General features: G+C 40.1%; 1 protein-coding gene across 1 annotated transcript; it reads left to right on the top strand.

Moving 5' to 3' along the window:
* The first annotated feature begins 2,191 nt into the window (after nt 1-2,191).
* LOC121247343 lies at nt 2,192-3,788 on the top strand. The gene is made up of 4 exons (XM_041145708.1): nt 2,192-2,749; nt 3,029-3,250; nt 3,392-3,561; nt 3,665-3,788. The coding sequence occupies exons 1-4, from the start codon at nt 2,192-2,194 to the stop codon at nt 3,786-3,788; spliced, it is 1,074 nt and encodes a 357-aa protein (XP_041001642.1).
* The last annotated feature ends 13,883 nt before the right edge of the window (nt 3,789-17,671 follow it).

The raw sequence follows: 17,671 nt of genomic DNA, 5'->3' as shown, positions 1-17,671 counted from the left end.
CATGGTGGCTGCAGTCGCCCCTCTGGTGTCCTCTACACCGGCGGGGAACACTGAGAAATCACTTTCCTACGCTCAGGCAGTCTTTAAACATTCGTCTTCACCCAGTTTCAAATTGCCTATGCTTTATCCGGTGGACGTAGATGGCTAGCAAGGATTCGTGTTCTTTGAAGTTGAGATGACTAGGGTTGCGGAGGAGTTTCGCCATGCTTTGGTTTTGAAGTTCCTGTGGCTTAGGCCATCTATTGACAACATCTGACTTGTGGTGGTAAAAACGTGGGGTTTACAAGAGATTCCTATGATCAATTTCATGGATGCACATCATCACGTTTTCATAAATCTACATTCTGAGCAGGATTTTGTTCATGCATGGGCGAGAGAAGGGAGGGTTATGGATGGTTGTGTGTTTCATTTATTTCGATGGACGAAAGAGTTTGATCTGAAAAAGAAACCCTCTTTGGCACCCCAATGGATCTTTCTGCCAGGTCTCCCGTTGCATATGTATCGGCTGGGCAAGGTTTGGAAGATTTCTTGATACGGATAATGCTACTATAAACAAGACTAGGGCTTCAGGTGCTAGGTTATGTGTGGAGATTGACCTTCTTGAGGAACAAGTTCAAGGTTTTCCTATTGTTGTTTCGGCGCACAAAACCATTTGGCAAAAGGTTCGGTATGAGAAGCAGAGATTTTATTGCAAACGGTGCCAGGGCCACTGAGAAACTGTATGCTGGGTAGGGATGAAGAAACCAGTCCAGGAGGATCGTGTGGTTAAACATCAGGAAAAGGTTAATAAGAAATATGATGCATGGAGAGTTAAAGCACAAGGATCGCAGGAGGAGAAGGAAGTAAAGCAACTCGAAGCGTCTAATGCCCAAGTTCAAAATGTGACTGAGGAAGAGATTGGCGATGGTAAAATGATGATCGCAGAAGAACAATCGAAGGTTCCTGTTCAGGATGTGGCCCCTGGTGAGATCCCTATCTCTGACGGGTCAGTAGAGGGGTGTGAAATTACAACTGATGTTATCAGGGAAACGGGGCAGCAGGTGATTGAGGTTGAGGGGAGTCAGAGTGAGTTAGATAAGGTGGGGACGGAAGGCATGGATGTCATACAAAATGGGGTGTTTGATGGACTAACGGACAAGGTTGATTGGCACTAGGTTGATACGGAAGGCACGGTCATGAAGGAGATTTTCACTTGGGATCGACAGCCTATCGAGGGACAACAGGTCATAGTTTCTAAAGTACTAGAAATGGAAAATATAAGCATGAAGGTTTTGAGGGAAGATAAACAAGGCTCTGATCAAGAAAATGAGGATAATCTAGGTGTGTTGGCAAAAAAGAAAGGGTATGGTTCAGATTCGGACTTAAAAATTTCGGGTCCATCTATGAAGAAGTCTACTAGACAAGCTGTGAGACAGAATCGACGGGCTGCTTCCCGTCCTGAAAGACTAAATTTATGATTGATGAATGTGCGGGGATTGAGTACATAAAAAAGAAGACTCAAGAGTTTGGTGAGGCAACATAAGCCTTCAGTTTTGGTACTTTCTAAACCTTTTATGGCAGAGGCATTGATGGTTTCCTGGGCTAATTATTTTGGCTTTCTGTTTTATTGTGCTAATGAAGCTATGGGAGGGATGATTTGGGTGTTTTGGATTGATGGTTTCTCTTTTGATATGCAGGGTATGTCTGACCAAATCATTTAGGGTTCAATTAGTAAGGAGGAATTTGTATAAATATGTCTTTTGTATATGCAAAATGCAATCAAGTGGAAAGAAGAATGCTCTGGTAGGATATTGAAGCTACTCGAGTGGATGATGTTCCCTGGATAGTAGTGGGGGATTTTAATACAATTTGAGAGGATGGGGAGCGGATAGGTGGTAATCCCAGGCCATTGTCGGCTATGTCGGAGTTTAGCTCATGTATTCATAATTGTGGATGTGTGGAGATGAGTTACAATGGTGGTAGGATGTCGTGGTGTAATGGGCATAGAGATTTGTTGAGGAGTTGGGTACGGCTTGTTCAAGTGCTATCGAATATTGCCTTTATTCAGAGGTTCCTGAACGGGTGTATGCATTATTTAAAACGTAGGTCTTCGGATCACTAGCCCATGCTTTTGAGACTTGATTCGGATGTGCATAGTTATGGTCCCTCTCCTTCTCGGTTCCAAAGCATGTGGTGCACGCATGAAAATTTTATGAATTGTGTGGATGAGGTTTGGAGGGAAGAGGTAACTGGGACATGCTTATTTCTGTTGGTTGCAAAACTGAAAAAGCTTAAGCTGGCTCTCAGAAGGTGGAACAAAGAGGTTTTTGGGAGGGTTGATCGGTCGATTCAGGAATTAGAGGAGAACATGGATGGTCTTGAGGTCCGGATGCAAGAGGGGGTTCTCCCTGAGCTAGAGCATGAATATTTACGTACAAAAGCTGATTTGAAGCTTTGGGAAAATAGGGAGGAACTCAGATTGGCTCAACAGGCTAAAAAGAAATGGCTTAAGGAAGGAGACCGTAATTCAAAATTCTTTCATGCGGTAGTAAGCCAACGTAGAAGAGCTTCCGTTGTTTCAAAAATGACCCTCCCGAATGGGGTTGTTTTGGATTCTCAGGAGGCGATTCATAATGCAACGGTGGATTATTTCCAGACTTTTCTCACGGGGGAGGGACCTACAGGGACTCCCGATTTGAGTGGTTTATTATCCCCGGTGGCTAATGTTGATGAGAACTATGAGCTTGTTAAGGAGCCTATTGACGAGGAGGTTTGAAAGGCATTATCTTCTATACCGAAGTAGAGTAGCCCTGGACCTGATGTTTTTGGTTCAGATTTTTATTTACAATGTTGGGAGATTGTTAAACATGATGTGATTGAAGCTGCTCGTGATTTTTTTAGGGGTACGCCGCTGCCAAGATTTTATTTGGCTTCGTATATTGTACTCATTCCCAAAGTGCAAGATCCTCAGAGCTTTGATAAGTTCATGCTGATTAGTTTGTGCAATGTGGTTTATAAATTTTTTTTGAAAGTTCTTGTGAATCGGTAGGCGACTGTGCTTCCTCGTATGATCTCATGGGAACAAGGTGCTTTTGTTCCGGGGAGTAGTATTTTTGAGAATATTACTCTAGCACAGGAAATGGTACATTCACTCCATCGCCATACTAATGGAGGGAATGTAATGCTGAAGATAGATATGGCAAAGGCGTATGATAGAGTTGACTGGTCTTTCTTAAGATTGGTTATGAAGGGTTTTGGCTTGGCTGATTCAGTTTGTAGTCTGGTGGAGACTTGTGTGGAATCCCCTTGATTTTCGATCATGATGAATGGAATGTACAAAAGTTTTTTCAAACCTTCTCGGGAGTTGCATCAAGGGGATTCTCTTTCGCCATATTTGTTTATTATAATGCAGGAAGTCCTTACTCGGTTGCTCCGGCGAAATTTTGCTCAAGGTAGAATTACCTCTTATTTTCATCCAAGAGGAGCGCCCTTGGTTTCGCACCTTCTTTATTTAGATGATCTCCTTATTTTTGCAAATGGGGAGAAGAGATCCATTAGAAGGCTTCTTCGTATGTTGGATCAGTATGCACTTTGGTCTTGTCAAGTTATTAATATGGATAAATCAGCTTTCTTTATGTCAAAAAAATCTCTTATTCAAGGAGGTGTGGCTTACTAAATATGACAGGCTTTGTGGAACGAACTTTTCCAGCCAAGTACTTAGGAGTGCCACTAGTGACAAGGAGGCTTACAGCAAGGCATTTGGAACCGTTGGTGAACAAAATCCACAAGGTGGCAGGCTGGAAATTTAAAATATTATCTCAAGGAGGTCGGTAAACCTTGATAAAGCATGTGTTATCTTGTATGGCAACCCACCTCTTGGTAATGCTTAATGTTCCTAAAGTCATCTTATCCAAGCTGAATTCTCTCCTTTCAACCTTCTTTTGGGGGGAACATAATGGTAAGCCTAAGAAGAAGTGGGTCTCATGGTCGTCTATTTGTAAACCAACCAATGAAGGGGGTTTAGGCCTACGGGATTTCAATGAAATACAGAGAGCTATGCACATGAAACTAGTGTGGAGGCTTATCACGATGGAAAATCTCTGAACAAAGTTTTTTCGTGCTAAGTATGTGAAGGATGGTAATCTTGTAATGGCAGCTTCACGGTGGAGTGGCACACGGTTTTGGAAAGATCTTATGCAGGTTTTCCCAGAGGTATATGAGCACACCAGGGTACGGGTGAGGGAAGGTAACGTATCTTTCTGGCATGATAAGTGGTTGTCGAGTGGACCTCTTAGTGTTCATGTCCAAGATATTGTTAATCCGATGAATCAAGTAAAAGATTTATGGGTTGGTAATGTTTGGGATGAAAATGCTCTGGTTAAGTTGGTGGGGGAAAACAAAGCTATTGAGGTGAGGCATGCGGTTATGGCTGGGAAAGAGGGGTCTAATGTCTATATATGGGAACCAAACCAAAGTGGAAGTTTCACAACTACTTCTGCTTGGGACATTATTAGAGTACGAAGAGAAGAACTCCCTTGGAAGGGATGGTTCTGGCATAACATCCTTCCTAGAAGGGTGGCGGTTTGTGTTTGGAAGGCTTGGTTTTGTTGTTTGCCCTTTGATATGCGGATTAGTGAAATGGGTGTTTCGCTTGCTTTTTCGATGTGATTGCTGTTTTAATGGTTGTTTGGCAACGTTAGATCATGTCCTTTGCACAGGGGATATCACTAAGGCTATCTGGAAATGAGCGGCTTCAGCACTAGGTGTTCGGTGTATGGGATTCTTAACTTGGCGTGCTCGGATTTCTTCTAGGTTCAGTTGTGCAAAGCGAGCTTCTCAGCATGGTACTCTTGTAGGATTACTTCCAAGTTTAATCACTTGGCGCTTGTGGTTGTGCAAATGCAAGGCTAGAATGGAGTCAAATTATGAATTGGTTGAGGCTATTTGGATTGTGGTGAAGTTTTGTTTGATCCAATTATCTAACAGTATTGTGAAGTGCAGCAGTATTTCATCAAGTGATCATGCTCTTTTGTCTGCTCTTAATGTGCCCATTAAGCAAGTAGTGAAGTGTAATTTGCGCTTGGTGGTGTGGTCGAAACCGAGAATGGGCTAGATGAAATTGAATCTGGATGGGAGTAGTAGGGAAAATCCGGGGACTTGTGGAGGTGGTGGAGTGATTAGGGATCATCAAGGGAATGTCAAAGCGGCCTTCTCGGAATATTTTGGTTTCGGTACAAACAATGCTGTAGAATTGAGAGCGTTGTCTAGAGGTGTTGTGGTGTGTAAAGCTAATGGTTTTTATCAGGTTGAACTGGAATGTGATTCTGAATTAATAGTACATTGGCTGACCACAAAGGCATGTCATGTCTGGTATTTGTGGGACTATTGGGAGCAGTTAATGGAAGGTCTTGAAGGTTTGAGTTTTGCTATCACTCATATTTTCTGTGAAGGCAACAAAATATCTGATTTCCTGGCACGGGATGGTGAGGCGGGCATAAATATAGTATATGGAGAAGGTGATAGGCTCCCACGAAGTGCACGAGGAATGGTTAGACTTGAGAAAATAGGTTTCCCATCTAAGTCTTTTATATTGTGGGTGTTTATAAGTTTGATTGTTTTAATTTTAGTCTCGTTTCGTTTGTGTTATCTGAGTTTGGTAGTAGTATTTCTTTATTTTTTGGAGTGTTTTAGGTACATGGGATGGGGCTTTTTTTGGTTTTGTGGTTTATCTCATGTGTCAAATAGTACCATGGTATTTCTCCGCCATAAGTAAGGTTTTTTTGAATAAAATTTGGAGGGAGGGGGTCACTCTTGAACATGTGACTCCGTCTCTTGAAAAAAAAATGGTGATAGGTTGATGATACCAAATATAATTAAAAAAAAATATCTGTTTATATATATAATGTTAAGTTGAGGAATTGGCTGTGCATGTTAGTCATAGGAGCAGTCGATCAGGTGGATAATGTTTTGGCAAAGATTAGAGAATAAGACAGGAAGTTAATGATTAATCTTCTGAAATGAGAGGATCATCGGAATTACTTCGGAAGCAGAGATCAATAACTAAATATTTTATTCTGAAAGCCTCTCACCATATAATTACTTCAAGCGCACCAACAATGAATCAAATTTTCAAAGAATTTACTGTAGTTGAAATCAAGCATGCATGCTCTGGATCAAATGCACCCTACCCCACAAAAGCCCCTAGATGGGATGGTATGCCCCCTGATCTCTTTCTTAAAAAATATTGGCATACAACAGGAGACTCAATCACTAATCATTTACTACATGCTCTTAATTCTGGCCAAATTCTCTCTGAGTGAAACTATACACATTGTGTTAATCCCAAAGATAGCAGACCCATTAGCCTGTGTAAATGTATACCATGAGTTAATTGCAAAGTGTTGGCCAATAGATCTAAGTATATTATGTCAGATATCATCTCCGGTCGAAAGGCAAAGTGCTTTTATTCCAAATAGATTAATCACGGGCAATATCCTTATAGCTCCTAAACCTATGCATTTGTTGAACAAGAAAGAAGAGGAACAAAGGGTTTCGTGTCCATTAAATTGGATATGAGCAAAACCTATGATACGATTGAATGGAGGTCCTTGAGAGGGGTAATGCATAGGTTGGGTTTTCATACAAAATGGATAGATCTGTTGATGGTTTGTATTTCTTCTATGCACTACTTATTTGTGCTTTGTGTAGAAGACTTCTCTTCCCTATTGACACGGACATGGTTATGAATTTGTAGGGGAGCTCCAAGAATAGTCATCACCTTTTCACTGATGAAACATCCTATTCTATCGAGCTTATACAACTGAGTATTATCACCTTAAAAAACAAAGGTATCGATTTGTAGGGGAACTCATTCTCCTATTATGTAAGGGCCCCACCAATGCAAGGGGACATACAACAATGGAGTTGAGTGCAAAGAAAGATGAAAAACACTCCATTGGTTTGGTGAAGAAAATAGTTGTGAGTTCTACAATTGGAGCTAGTCCAACATGTGGGTGAGCAAACACCTTGTATAAGGCCTAGCAGAGACATCTTAGCGTGAGATAAAGATTAATGTCTCACCCTATGGTATGCAAGCTAGAAAGGCTACCTATTGTGAGGGCAAGAATAAGGAGCTGAAGATGCCGGTGGATCTAATGAGACAAGAGTTACCGGCCCAAGGCGAGCAAAGGCTACTGGCCCAAGGAGAGCAACGATCAAGGATCAACTAGGCCAGATATAGGTATTTTCCAGAACAATACGCAAAATGTCATAAGAGTGGTAGTGTCATACACAAAAGCACACACTCTACCTGAAGGGTCACATTCATAGTTGGTCTGCAGAAGGGTTACGACTCGGCATGTCATATTATGTGAACCCAGAGGTATGACCCAATTGCACGTCGAAGACAGGAAAGACTGAGAGTTGCTAGGTTGTAAGGAGGTGCGGACCATGCGATCATTGTCTGTCTCTTTCATCTTGCAATATGACAAACGAGGTTAAAAGATTCCTATTTAAGCGTACCTGGAGTTAGAAGGACATCTGACAGTCCCACCCTATAAAATAGACTTGGACGTGAGACAAAATCTCACTTTTGATGTCTTAAACACCTAAACTTTCATGGAGCTAAATTCTTCTAAGAAAGCAAGGAATAAGTGGCATGACAAAGTAGCAAACTCGAGGTAGTGAGGTAGGTTAGCTTTTTAGACAATATTGGGGAATGTGGGGTGAATGTTGGATGCAAGAGACATATGCATATTCTGTAACCTTCCCCATCTGAACATGAAGAAATATGTTATACTCATTATGTTTTTCTTATGTTCATTTCCAGTATTTTGAGACTTTGAATGTGTTTGTTATTTTTTCCCTAACTTATGATCTCACTGTGAATATCTATATCTTTGTGTGAGTAAGTGTGTTGTGCGTCAATAATCATGGACGAGATGGAGTTCCCTGGACTATTCCTATGAGACGTCGCCACGAGATTAATACGGGTAAAGGGATTTTTTGTGAAAGATTAGGGTGGGGTGGTATTGTGCTTTGCCTCACCTGATAGTCGAGATATAGAACCCCCTGCATATTATGTGTTGACATCCTCGATTTGGTTGGCCAAGTAGACGTTTTTTCAATGCAACATGTTGTCTCTATGTGAGAGTTGACCAGTGTTAGGGTACAAGCGAGTTGACTTGTATTCTATAAGGCGACCACTTGTATTCGGTCCACTGCCATTAGGCGATGAATGAACTGTTTGGGGTTGTACATATTTCAACATATGGAATTAATGAAGGATGGCATTAATTATTCCTATATTGTGAATTTAGATTTTCTGGTACTACAAGGTCTTAGTCACTGACTAATCCTCTATTTTTCCATTACGACTTTATGTCTGAAACTTGACACGTGCACTTCCATCCGGACATGGCACACCAGATTCCCAACCAACACTGGGTGTTGACTGCTTGGCTAGCACCTTTGGTACCACGGATTCTTGTCAAGATCTTTAACAAGGAACGAGATGCCACTTATTATGTTGCAGCTTCTAGTGAGATCGTAAACGAGTCCAAAACCAAACTTACATTCAACAGGAATGCTAGTAACGTATATCATAGAAGAATCAAGGAGATATGGGGAGTGCAAGAGGCTATGGGACATGAAATATATTGAGATTCACTAGCTATAATGAGTGAATCAAAGTTTAGATCCTTGAGAGATGTTAAATAAGGGTTTGGACAAAATTATAAGGCAGAAGGAAAAGTTGTTATCTCAACCAGGCCAAGAAGTATTAAGAAAGGTAGTTGCATGTTAATGTTATAGATTCTCAAGCCGGCAAAGGATGCAACTCAAATGATCCTGTAGGCCATGACTTAAGTTAGAGCATATCTCTGGACAAGTTGAATCCATGCCATATTCAATCTTCAAGATCCTGATAGCCAACTCAGCCTATTATCAAGGATTCTACTGTTACATACTAAGATTGTATTTAATTCTTTTTTTCCATTTTTAACTTGATTGATTAGCTATATAGAAATTATTGTATTTACTCAACTTCTGTAATTACTCATGAAGTTGTGTATATAAACACCTTTAGCATATCAATGAAATCATTGAGCATTTCCTCGCATCCTTTGTTTGTTTTCTTACATGATACCATGAGCCACGTAGTTTATACCAATTTCGGTCCAAATGGCTGAAATCTCTTCTCACTTCTTCCATTCTTATCCCGAGCTTTACACAATTTATCTCCATTAAAATTGACACCTCAAACTACCTGGTTTCTCAATTTTTGCCTATCTTGCACACCTATGACCTCTTCGGCATTGTATAAGACACATAATCCTACCCTCAACAATATCTTCCTATTTTTGAAGATAATCTTAACCTCTAATTCAATCTAGGCTTTGTCCTATGGACCAAAAAGAAATTCCAATCTAACATTCTTCAAAAGGTAGGAGATGTGGTAGTGGGTGACTATAAACAACCTCAAAGAGGCTGACTAGGTAAAGGTGTGTGTGGAAGTATTGTACGACCATTTTGCCAAGGAAACCAATCGTGCCCTGTCCTTCGGGCAGTCACCTAAGAAGCATGTAAGGTAACATTCCAAGCCCTTGTTCATAATCTCGCTTTGCTCATCTGTTGGGGGATGATAAGCTGAGCTCATAAGCAACTCGGTCCCACTAATCCAAAGCATCTCCTTTAAAAGTTTACTTGTGAAGTTAGGATCCCGATCACTAACTATGGTTTGTCGCATTTTTATATAGTTTAAAGATGTTGTCCATGAATACTTGAGCAACATTAGCAGTTATATATGGTTGAGCTAGAGAGAGGAAGTAACTATACTTGCTGAATCTGTCAAAGATTACATTGTGGCCTCTAAAAGGTGTAAGACTATCAATGAACTCCATACTGATGTCAACCCATGCATGAGTTTGAATTGACAAGAGTTAGAGGATTCCTGTAGGGTGGAGAGTTTCTATTTTGTTGCACTGACACACATTGCATTCTCGAAAGGTTATCACATCACGTTGCATCCCAATCCAGAAAGACTCTCTCTTAATCCTTGAGTGCATTTTATGTGCCCCAAGCAACCATCTAGTGGACTGCTATGAAATTGGTGTAGTACTTGTTGGTGGAGTGTTACAAGAGTCCTTAAGTGCATCCGACCCTTGTAAAATAATAAGCCATCATATAAGTTGTCCTTGTTTGGGTCAAGGGCCCCTTGATGGTAGTTGTTGATTAGCTTATGCAACTGGGGTCCTGTTGGTATGCTTGGAGAAGCTATACTCCGTGAGACCTAAGAATCCTCTCAAAGCGTTGGGATTCTTAGGAAGTGGCCAGTCCAACATTGCTGATATTTTCCTAGGATTGGCTTTAACTCCTTTGGAAATTAGGTGGTCAAGATATTCAACCTCTTGGCTGCCTAACGTGCACTTGGATAGCATGACATATAGCTAATGATTGTGTAGTGCTTCCAAAATAGCCCTTAAATGCTTCAAATGATCATCCAATGTCTTACTATATACAAGCATATCATCGAGAAATGCAAGCACGGATTTTCTAAGTAAGGTCTAAATATTTCATTCATCAACCCTTAAAAGGTTGATGGTGCATTGCTAATCCCAATGGCCATTACAAAAAACTCATAGTGTCTCTCATATGTGCAAAAGGCAATTTTGGGTGCATCTTCAAGCCTCTTCTTGATTTGATGGTTTCCCAACCTTAAATCTAATTTATGAAACAATTCGATGCCATGCAACCTCATGGTTTTTGGGGATGGGGCACTAGCTATGGCATGCAATGAGATGTCCAATAATTTTTCTTGCTACTCCTCTATTTCAGAATCAGTTCCAGGCTCTATGGTGGCTGGATTCCTTGCTCTCCCTCTTTTTCTTGATCTATCTCCATTCTTTCCAACAAGTAAATTTTGGGTCGGTTACATTTTTGTCCAGGTTGATATTATTTATTACAATAACAACATAATCCCTAATTTCTCATTTTTTGCATTTGGTTGGGCATGATTTGGGCTCTGTTTGGATAGTGAGATGAGATAAGATAGTTTTAGATAAAAGTTGAATAAAATATTATTAGAATATTATTTTTTAATATTATTTTTTTGAAATTTAAAAAAGTTGAATTATTTGTTATATTTTGTGTGAAAATTTGAGAAAGTTGTAATGATTGAAATGAGAAAAAACTGTTTCTATATCCAAACATGACCTTATTTAATGGGGTAGACTAGTTTACGAGGTGGCTAGGTGTTATTTTGAGGTGGTTGTTATGGTTGTATTGCGGGTAATCTCTAGATGGGGTTAGGGGCAGGAAGCCATGATGTAGTTGGCTTGGTTGGTGTGGTATAGGGTGTGATATAGGGGTAGTGGTGCGGTAGCTCTTGTTTCACCTTCAGACTTCCTCCTCTTACAATCTACCTAGGCCAAAGGTCGTAGAGAGTGTAGTAGGCTTGAACATGGTAACTACTATCCTCAAATCATCCTTTAGCCCATTAAAAAAAAAGTACTAATTCAAAACTCCCCCTGAGACCTATAATTTTGTTGAATAGAATTTCAAAATGGGTATGATATTCTTCTATGCTAATAGTCTGTCTGAGTATAGTAAAAGCTTCCAATGGGTCTTCATAAGCTGAAAGCCCAAATCAAACTCTAAGCGCGACCAAAAAATCGTTCCAACTAGTTATTGGACTTGACTCAATTAACCAACGATCTATAACTTGTGATTTTCTAGTGTCTCACAATATGATGAAATCTATAACTTTGAGGATCTATTCAGTGGGGCCAAACCATCGAAATGAGGGAAATCCAAATGAAGTGTACGAGCTTGAATTTGACCTTATCCTTCAAACGAAATATTTAATTTCAGGTTATCACCACTTGAAAAACCTTCCCCAAAGTGAGCCTTTGAGAAAAGTTAAGCCAAGTTGTCATAACTAGCTGCTAGATTGTTGATCTACTGCGAGACATTCTCCATCAATGCCCATTCTAGATCGTGTTTGTCCTTTAAGGAAGTTGTCTCACCACACAAAGTTGCCAGCGCTTCCACTAGTTGAGCATTACCAGTACTGCCGTCCATGTCGTGGGAATGTGGCACTAAGAAAACATATTAAGAACACAATAATAATAAGTTGAACAAAAGAGAATTATGGCAGTTCAAGGAGCCAAGGACCTCCAGAAACACTTGTACAAATAGGACCGAAAAGATGATTTTCATTGCATTACTCCAGTCCTTAAATACAAGATAAAAAATGACAAAAAGCCAATGTAATTTCAACAACTAAAATAATGGTCCAAGACCAATTCAACTCTAGTCTAAACACATAATTAAAACCAACATCCATACATGAAGGATCCTCTCCTTCTGAAGTGTGAGGATTTTCTCTCTTTGCTCAAGCAAAGAGTTCGTCTCTTAGACTTTGTCTTCCAGACTCTATCTGTAGAGGGTGACATGGAAAGCGAATTAGAGAAGTGTGGGCCTCTTTTAGCCTCCCTGAGAAAGAGAAGAAAGTTGTTGTATTATCTTCAGAAACCATGCAAGAGGCCACGTCAAAAGGTTGATATTGTCTTCTTGTCCAAGTGATTGTTGAAAAGACAGTGAATAAGGAGGCTTTCAAAACAACTATGTCTGCAGTTTGGAAACCAGAAGGGTGGATAAGGTTCAAGGAAGTGGGAGAAAATCAAATGCTTGTGGAATTCCAGTTGGAAAAGGATAAGATAAAAGTGATGTTGGGTAGACCGTGTTCTTTTGACAGGATGTTAGTTTGTATGCAAGAATTTGATGGGACCACTCCCCCTAAGGAGATTCCATTCTCAACAGAGGTTTTTTTGGGTTTAGATTCACAACATGCCCCTTGCTAGCATGACAAAAGAGGTGGGAAGTCATATTGTTCAGGGACTGGGGGAGGTTCTGAATGTAGAGGTGGATAGCAGTGGATGCGAATTAAGATGGCAATGGATATAAACCTTCCTTTGTCTCGAGGCAGGTTTTTATCAGTTGATGGTAGACAAATATGGCTGCCTTTCAAATCTGAGAGAGACTGCCATTATTTTGCTTCTATTATGGAGTAATGAAACATGGGAAACAAGGCTGCTCTATGGCTGACTTGAGACAGTAGGCTTCTGCAGAGGGAAAAACTTAGTATGGTCCATGGCTACATGCCAATCCTCCAAAATCAGGTGGTGATCCTCATCAAAAGTATGGTAGCAGTCAGAGTCAGCAACCTCACCACCACCGGCAAAAGGAATTTCCAGGCAAGGAGATGGAAAAGGATCAAAGTAATTATAGAGAATGCCAATCAAAAAAAGGATCAAGGTAATTATGGATAGTTTCCTATCTCAGCTGAAGATTTGAATAAAAAATAAGCAGGAATTGAGGAGGCCAAGTTAGAAGCTGAGGAAGTGCAATTTTCCTTATCAGAAAGCACTGCGGAAAAGGAACCTATGCCCAAATTTGAAGGAGCTATATCAGGGGAGACAAAATTGATGGAAATTGAAACTGAGCAAGATTTTCAGGAACCTATCGATATTTCTCTCACTCATAATAAGGAATGGTCCATCTCTGAGTAGGTGAGTTCTTTAGATCATTTTATTAAAGACCAACTTCATGTTCTAGTTGATACTAAAAAAACTGCTAGTTGGAAAAGGAGGACCTGTGACAAGTTTTTCCAGTCTACTGATCAACAGATGGGGTCAGCAAGTCCAAATCATCTTAAAAGGAGTAGTAATTTGATTGACATTGAGGATGAGTCTAATGGCATTTCTTAAAATGCTAAAAAAGTAAGCTCAGTTGGAGAGAGCATACCACAAACAAGAAAGGTGGCAGCTACTTGGCAGCCCCACCAAAAGCAATAAGTTGTCTAAGTTGGAACTGTCGGGGGCTTGGGAACCCCCTGACAGTTAGAGATCTTCAACATTTGGTGAAAAATAAGAGCCCAAGTCTTATTTTCTTAATAGAGACTAAATCCAATAGAGAGAAGGCCTTTGATTGACAGCAAAGGCCTCAATGGATTGCTTTTCTTTGGAGAAGTGAATATGAGGTTGCTTTGGAATCTCTAGGCACCATATTTCCTTAAGGATTACTGATTCTCTGGCAGGTGAGGATTGGATCTTAACTGGTTTTATGGACATTTTCAAACAGCAAGGAGAAATGAGAGTTGGCAGTTACTGAGAGCTGTTCAACCCCCTATTGGTTTGGCTTGGCTATATGTGGGAAACTTTAATGAGGTGCTAGTGCAAGAGGAGAAGTATGGGGCTGCCATGAAGCCCTACTCTCAAATGGAGGCATTCAAACTTGTAGTGGAGGATTGTGAGTTAAGTGACTTAGGTTACATGAAAGATAGATGCACTTGGAGAAACAATAGAGAGGGACAACAGTTCACTAAAGAAAGACTGGATAGAGGCTTTGAAAATGCTAGGTGGCAAGAATTATTCCCTTCACACTTAGTGTCTCACGAGATAGCTCAAAGCTCAGATCATAGGCCCATTGTGATTTATATGGCCAAACAGATGCCTTATATGCATAAAAGTGAGAAGCCTTTCAGGTATGAGGCAAGTTGCACATAGAGAGGACTGCTTAAAGTTAGTTAAGGAGGAATGGAAAAAACCAATGTTGGCCCCTCATTTTGGAAAATTTTGGGAATACTAAGAGAGTCATCAACTCAAACTATCTTAGCTATCGAGACTTTAGGAATCCAATAATGGTGAGGGGGGTGACAGAATCAAAAGCTTGAGCAAAGAGGTGGAGGAGCTTCTTGAAGAGGAAAATTTGAAGTGGAAGCAAAGAGCAAAACAAAGATGGCTTCAGGGAAGGCGACAGGAACACTAAATACTTTCATCAGTGTGCAAACCAAAGAAGAAAAAAAATTCCATACAGAAAATCCTTAATGATGCTGGGGAGACTTTGACAAGTTTTGAGGCCATTGGTGCTCAATTTCAAAAGTTCTTTAATGATGGTCCAAGCGGGATTGATGAGTGTCTGAAAAACATGAAACATGTGGTTACTGAAGAAATGAATGGCATGTTGACTAGAAAATTTACTGCTGAGGAAGTAAAGGAGGCTGTGTTTCACATGAACTCTTTAAGTTCACCTAGTCCCAATGGTTTCCCCCTGCCTTCTATCAAACCCATTTGCCATCTATTGGTCATGAAGTTACAGAAGTAGCTCTTTATGTCCTGAATTCTGCTGGTATGGTTTCTGATATTAATAATACTTTTATTACATTGATTCCAAAGAAAAAATCTCCCACTAAGGTGCCTGATTTCAGGCCTATTAGTCTTTGCAATGTCCTCTATAAAATAATATAAAACAATGTTGCTAATAGACTGGAGAGAATCCTCCCTGATGTATCTCCCCAACTCAATTTGCTTTTGTGCCTGGTAGACTTAGTTCTGATAACATAATTGTTGCCTATGAGGCCTTACATACTATGAACAACAAGTTATATGGCAAAACTGGTTACATGGCCTTGAAGTTTGGCATGAGTAAGGCATGTGATCGTGTTGAATGGGCTTTTCTGAGAGCTGTCATGAGGAAAATGGATTTTGCTCAGCAGTGGATCGAGTTGGTCATGAAGCGGGTGGAATCTATTTCTTACTCTATCTTGATTAATGGTATCACTCAATCGTATTTCAAACCAACCAGAGGGGTTAGGCAAGATGACCATTTATCACCTTACCTTTTCCTCATTTGTGCTAAAGCTTTATCCTCACAGTTGAATCATGATGAACACTCAAGAGCTATTAATGGAATCCATTTAAAGAGAGGCAAACTACACATTAATCACCTTTTCTTGCAGATGATAGTTTGCTTTTGTGCAGAGCCAACTCTCTTGAATGGAGCAGGTTAATTTATTTACTAAATACATATGAACAAGCCTCAGGTCAAAGACTCAATAAGGAGAACACATCAATACAATTCAGTAGAAATACACCAAAAGACACTCAAGATATGGTGTTGGAGATTGCAGGAATTAAATCAAGTCTGTCTCATGAAAGATACTTGAGTCTCCCTGCCTTGGTTGGAAGAGCTCGTGCAAAGTTTTTTGGTAGTATACTAGACAAAGTCAGGAAAAGGATTAGTAATTTTAAGGTCAAATATCTTTCTCTAGCAGCTAAGGAAATTCTCTTAAAAGTTGTTGTACAGGCACTACCCATTTACAGTATGTCAGTGTTTAAGCTTCCTTATTCATTACTGAAGGAGATTAACAAAGTGATGCAACATTTTTGGTGGAGGCAACAGTAGAAAGTGAGCAAAATTCACTGGATTCCATGGGAAAAGATGGGCAGATCTATGGCTGTTGGTGGCTTGGGCTTCAAAGATTTGGAGGATTTTAATTTGGAATTGCTTGCCAAACAAAGGTGGAGATTACTGCAAGATCCTAACTCCCTAGCCTCTCAGATGTTGAAACAAAAGTACTTTTCCAAAGTCCATTTTTTTTAACCAAATTGGGAAGCAAGCCTTCCTACATTTGTAGAAGTATCATGGCTTCTAGAGGACTGATAGAGAAGGGCACCAATTAGAGGGTTGGAAATGATCGAGATATAAAAATCTGGTAGGACAAGTGGATCCTAGGGTCTAGCACTATGATAGCACAAGGTACTGCTAATGTTGGTGAGGAACAGGCAACTGTTCCAGAACTGATTGATCTAGAGACAAACTAGTGGAGGAATGGTCTGATTCCAAGGTTATTTTCAGTAGAGGATGCTGAGAACATTTTAAAAATCCCCATTAGTTGCACAAATAAGCCAGATAAGATGATCTGGAAAGGGACAATAAATGGCTAGTTTAATGTTAAAAGTGCTTACCATTTTGAAAAAGAACTCAAGGTTCTATCCAAAGGTCAACCTTCAGTTTCTAATGACAGGAAAAAACTCTGGTCTGTGCTATGGGAATTAAATATCCCTCCTGCAGATAGAATCTTTGTGTGGAGAGCATGTTTAGAGGGTTTGCCCACTAAGCTAAATCTTTTTAAGAGAAGGATTTGTAATCCTAAATGTCCCATATGTTTTGCTAAAGAGTTAGTTGTTCATGCTTTATGATTATGCCCAGCAGATAAAGACGTCTGGTGCCTTTGCTCTAAACAAATTCAGAAATGTGCTATGTGGAAGACTAATTTTCTAGAACTAGTGTTTGATCAGGCTTTTTGCTCTGAATCTGATATTGACAACGTGGAGGAAATTTCAGTAGTGGCAAAAAGGATTGGGCAAAGAAGGAACAAGTTCATTTTTCAAACAAATTTTCAGCATCCTAATGAGGTATTTTTGCAATCTCAAGCAGTGTTAAAGGAGTTGTATGAGGGAAAAAACAAGAATGACCAGGGAGGGAATGAAGGGAGTAGACAGTTACAAGAATGGGTACCTCCACCTGCACACATCATGAAGGTCAATTGGGATATTGAAACAGACAAGGAGAGAGGTCTTATTGGTATTGGCATTGTCATGAGAAACAGTGCAGCGTCAGTCATTGCAACATCAAGAACAAACAGATTTCTCAAGCATGATCCCCTCCTAGCTGAAGCTATTGGGGCGTTACAGGCCACTCTTTTCAGTCTAAATCTAGGCTTTCAAAACATCATCTTGGAAGGGGATTCTGTCCAGGTTATACAAGACATTCCAAAAGACAATAATAATCTGTCTTGCTATGTGTTGGTGATCCAGGATATTAAGTTAAAGCTTTTGTGCTTTTCTAGTTG

The sequence above is a fragment of the Juglans microcarpa x Juglans regia genome, chromosome 1S (genome assembly GCF_004785595.1).
Source record: "Juglans microcarpa x Juglans regia isolate MS1-56 chromosome 1S, Jm3101_v1.0, whole genome shotgun sequence".
Classification (NCBI taxonomy): domain Eukaryota; kingdom Viridiplantae; phylum Streptophyta; class Magnoliopsida; order Fagales; family Juglandaceae; genus Juglans; species Juglans microcarpa x Juglans regia.
Note: the sequence above shows the minus strand (reverse complement) of the source record. Positions and strands in the feature narration are given on the sequence as shown.

What these genes read in the sequence shown, in the direction of transcription:
- LOC121247343 (XM_041145708.1), top strand. Translation starts at nt 2,192, where the DNA reads ATGAATTGTGTGGATGAGGTTTGGAGGGAAGAGGTAACTGGGACATGC. An exon ending in AGGAGCCTATTGACGAGGAG is followed by an intron (nt 2,750 to 3,028) that starts GTTTGAAAGGCA and finishes GTGAATCGGTAG; the next exon opens with GCGACTGTGCTTCCTCGTAT. An exon ending in GTTTTGGCTTGGCTGATTCA is followed by an intron (nt 3,251 to 3,391) that starts GTTTGTAGTCTG and finishes ATTATAATGCAG; the next exon opens with GAAGTCCTTACTCGGTTGCT.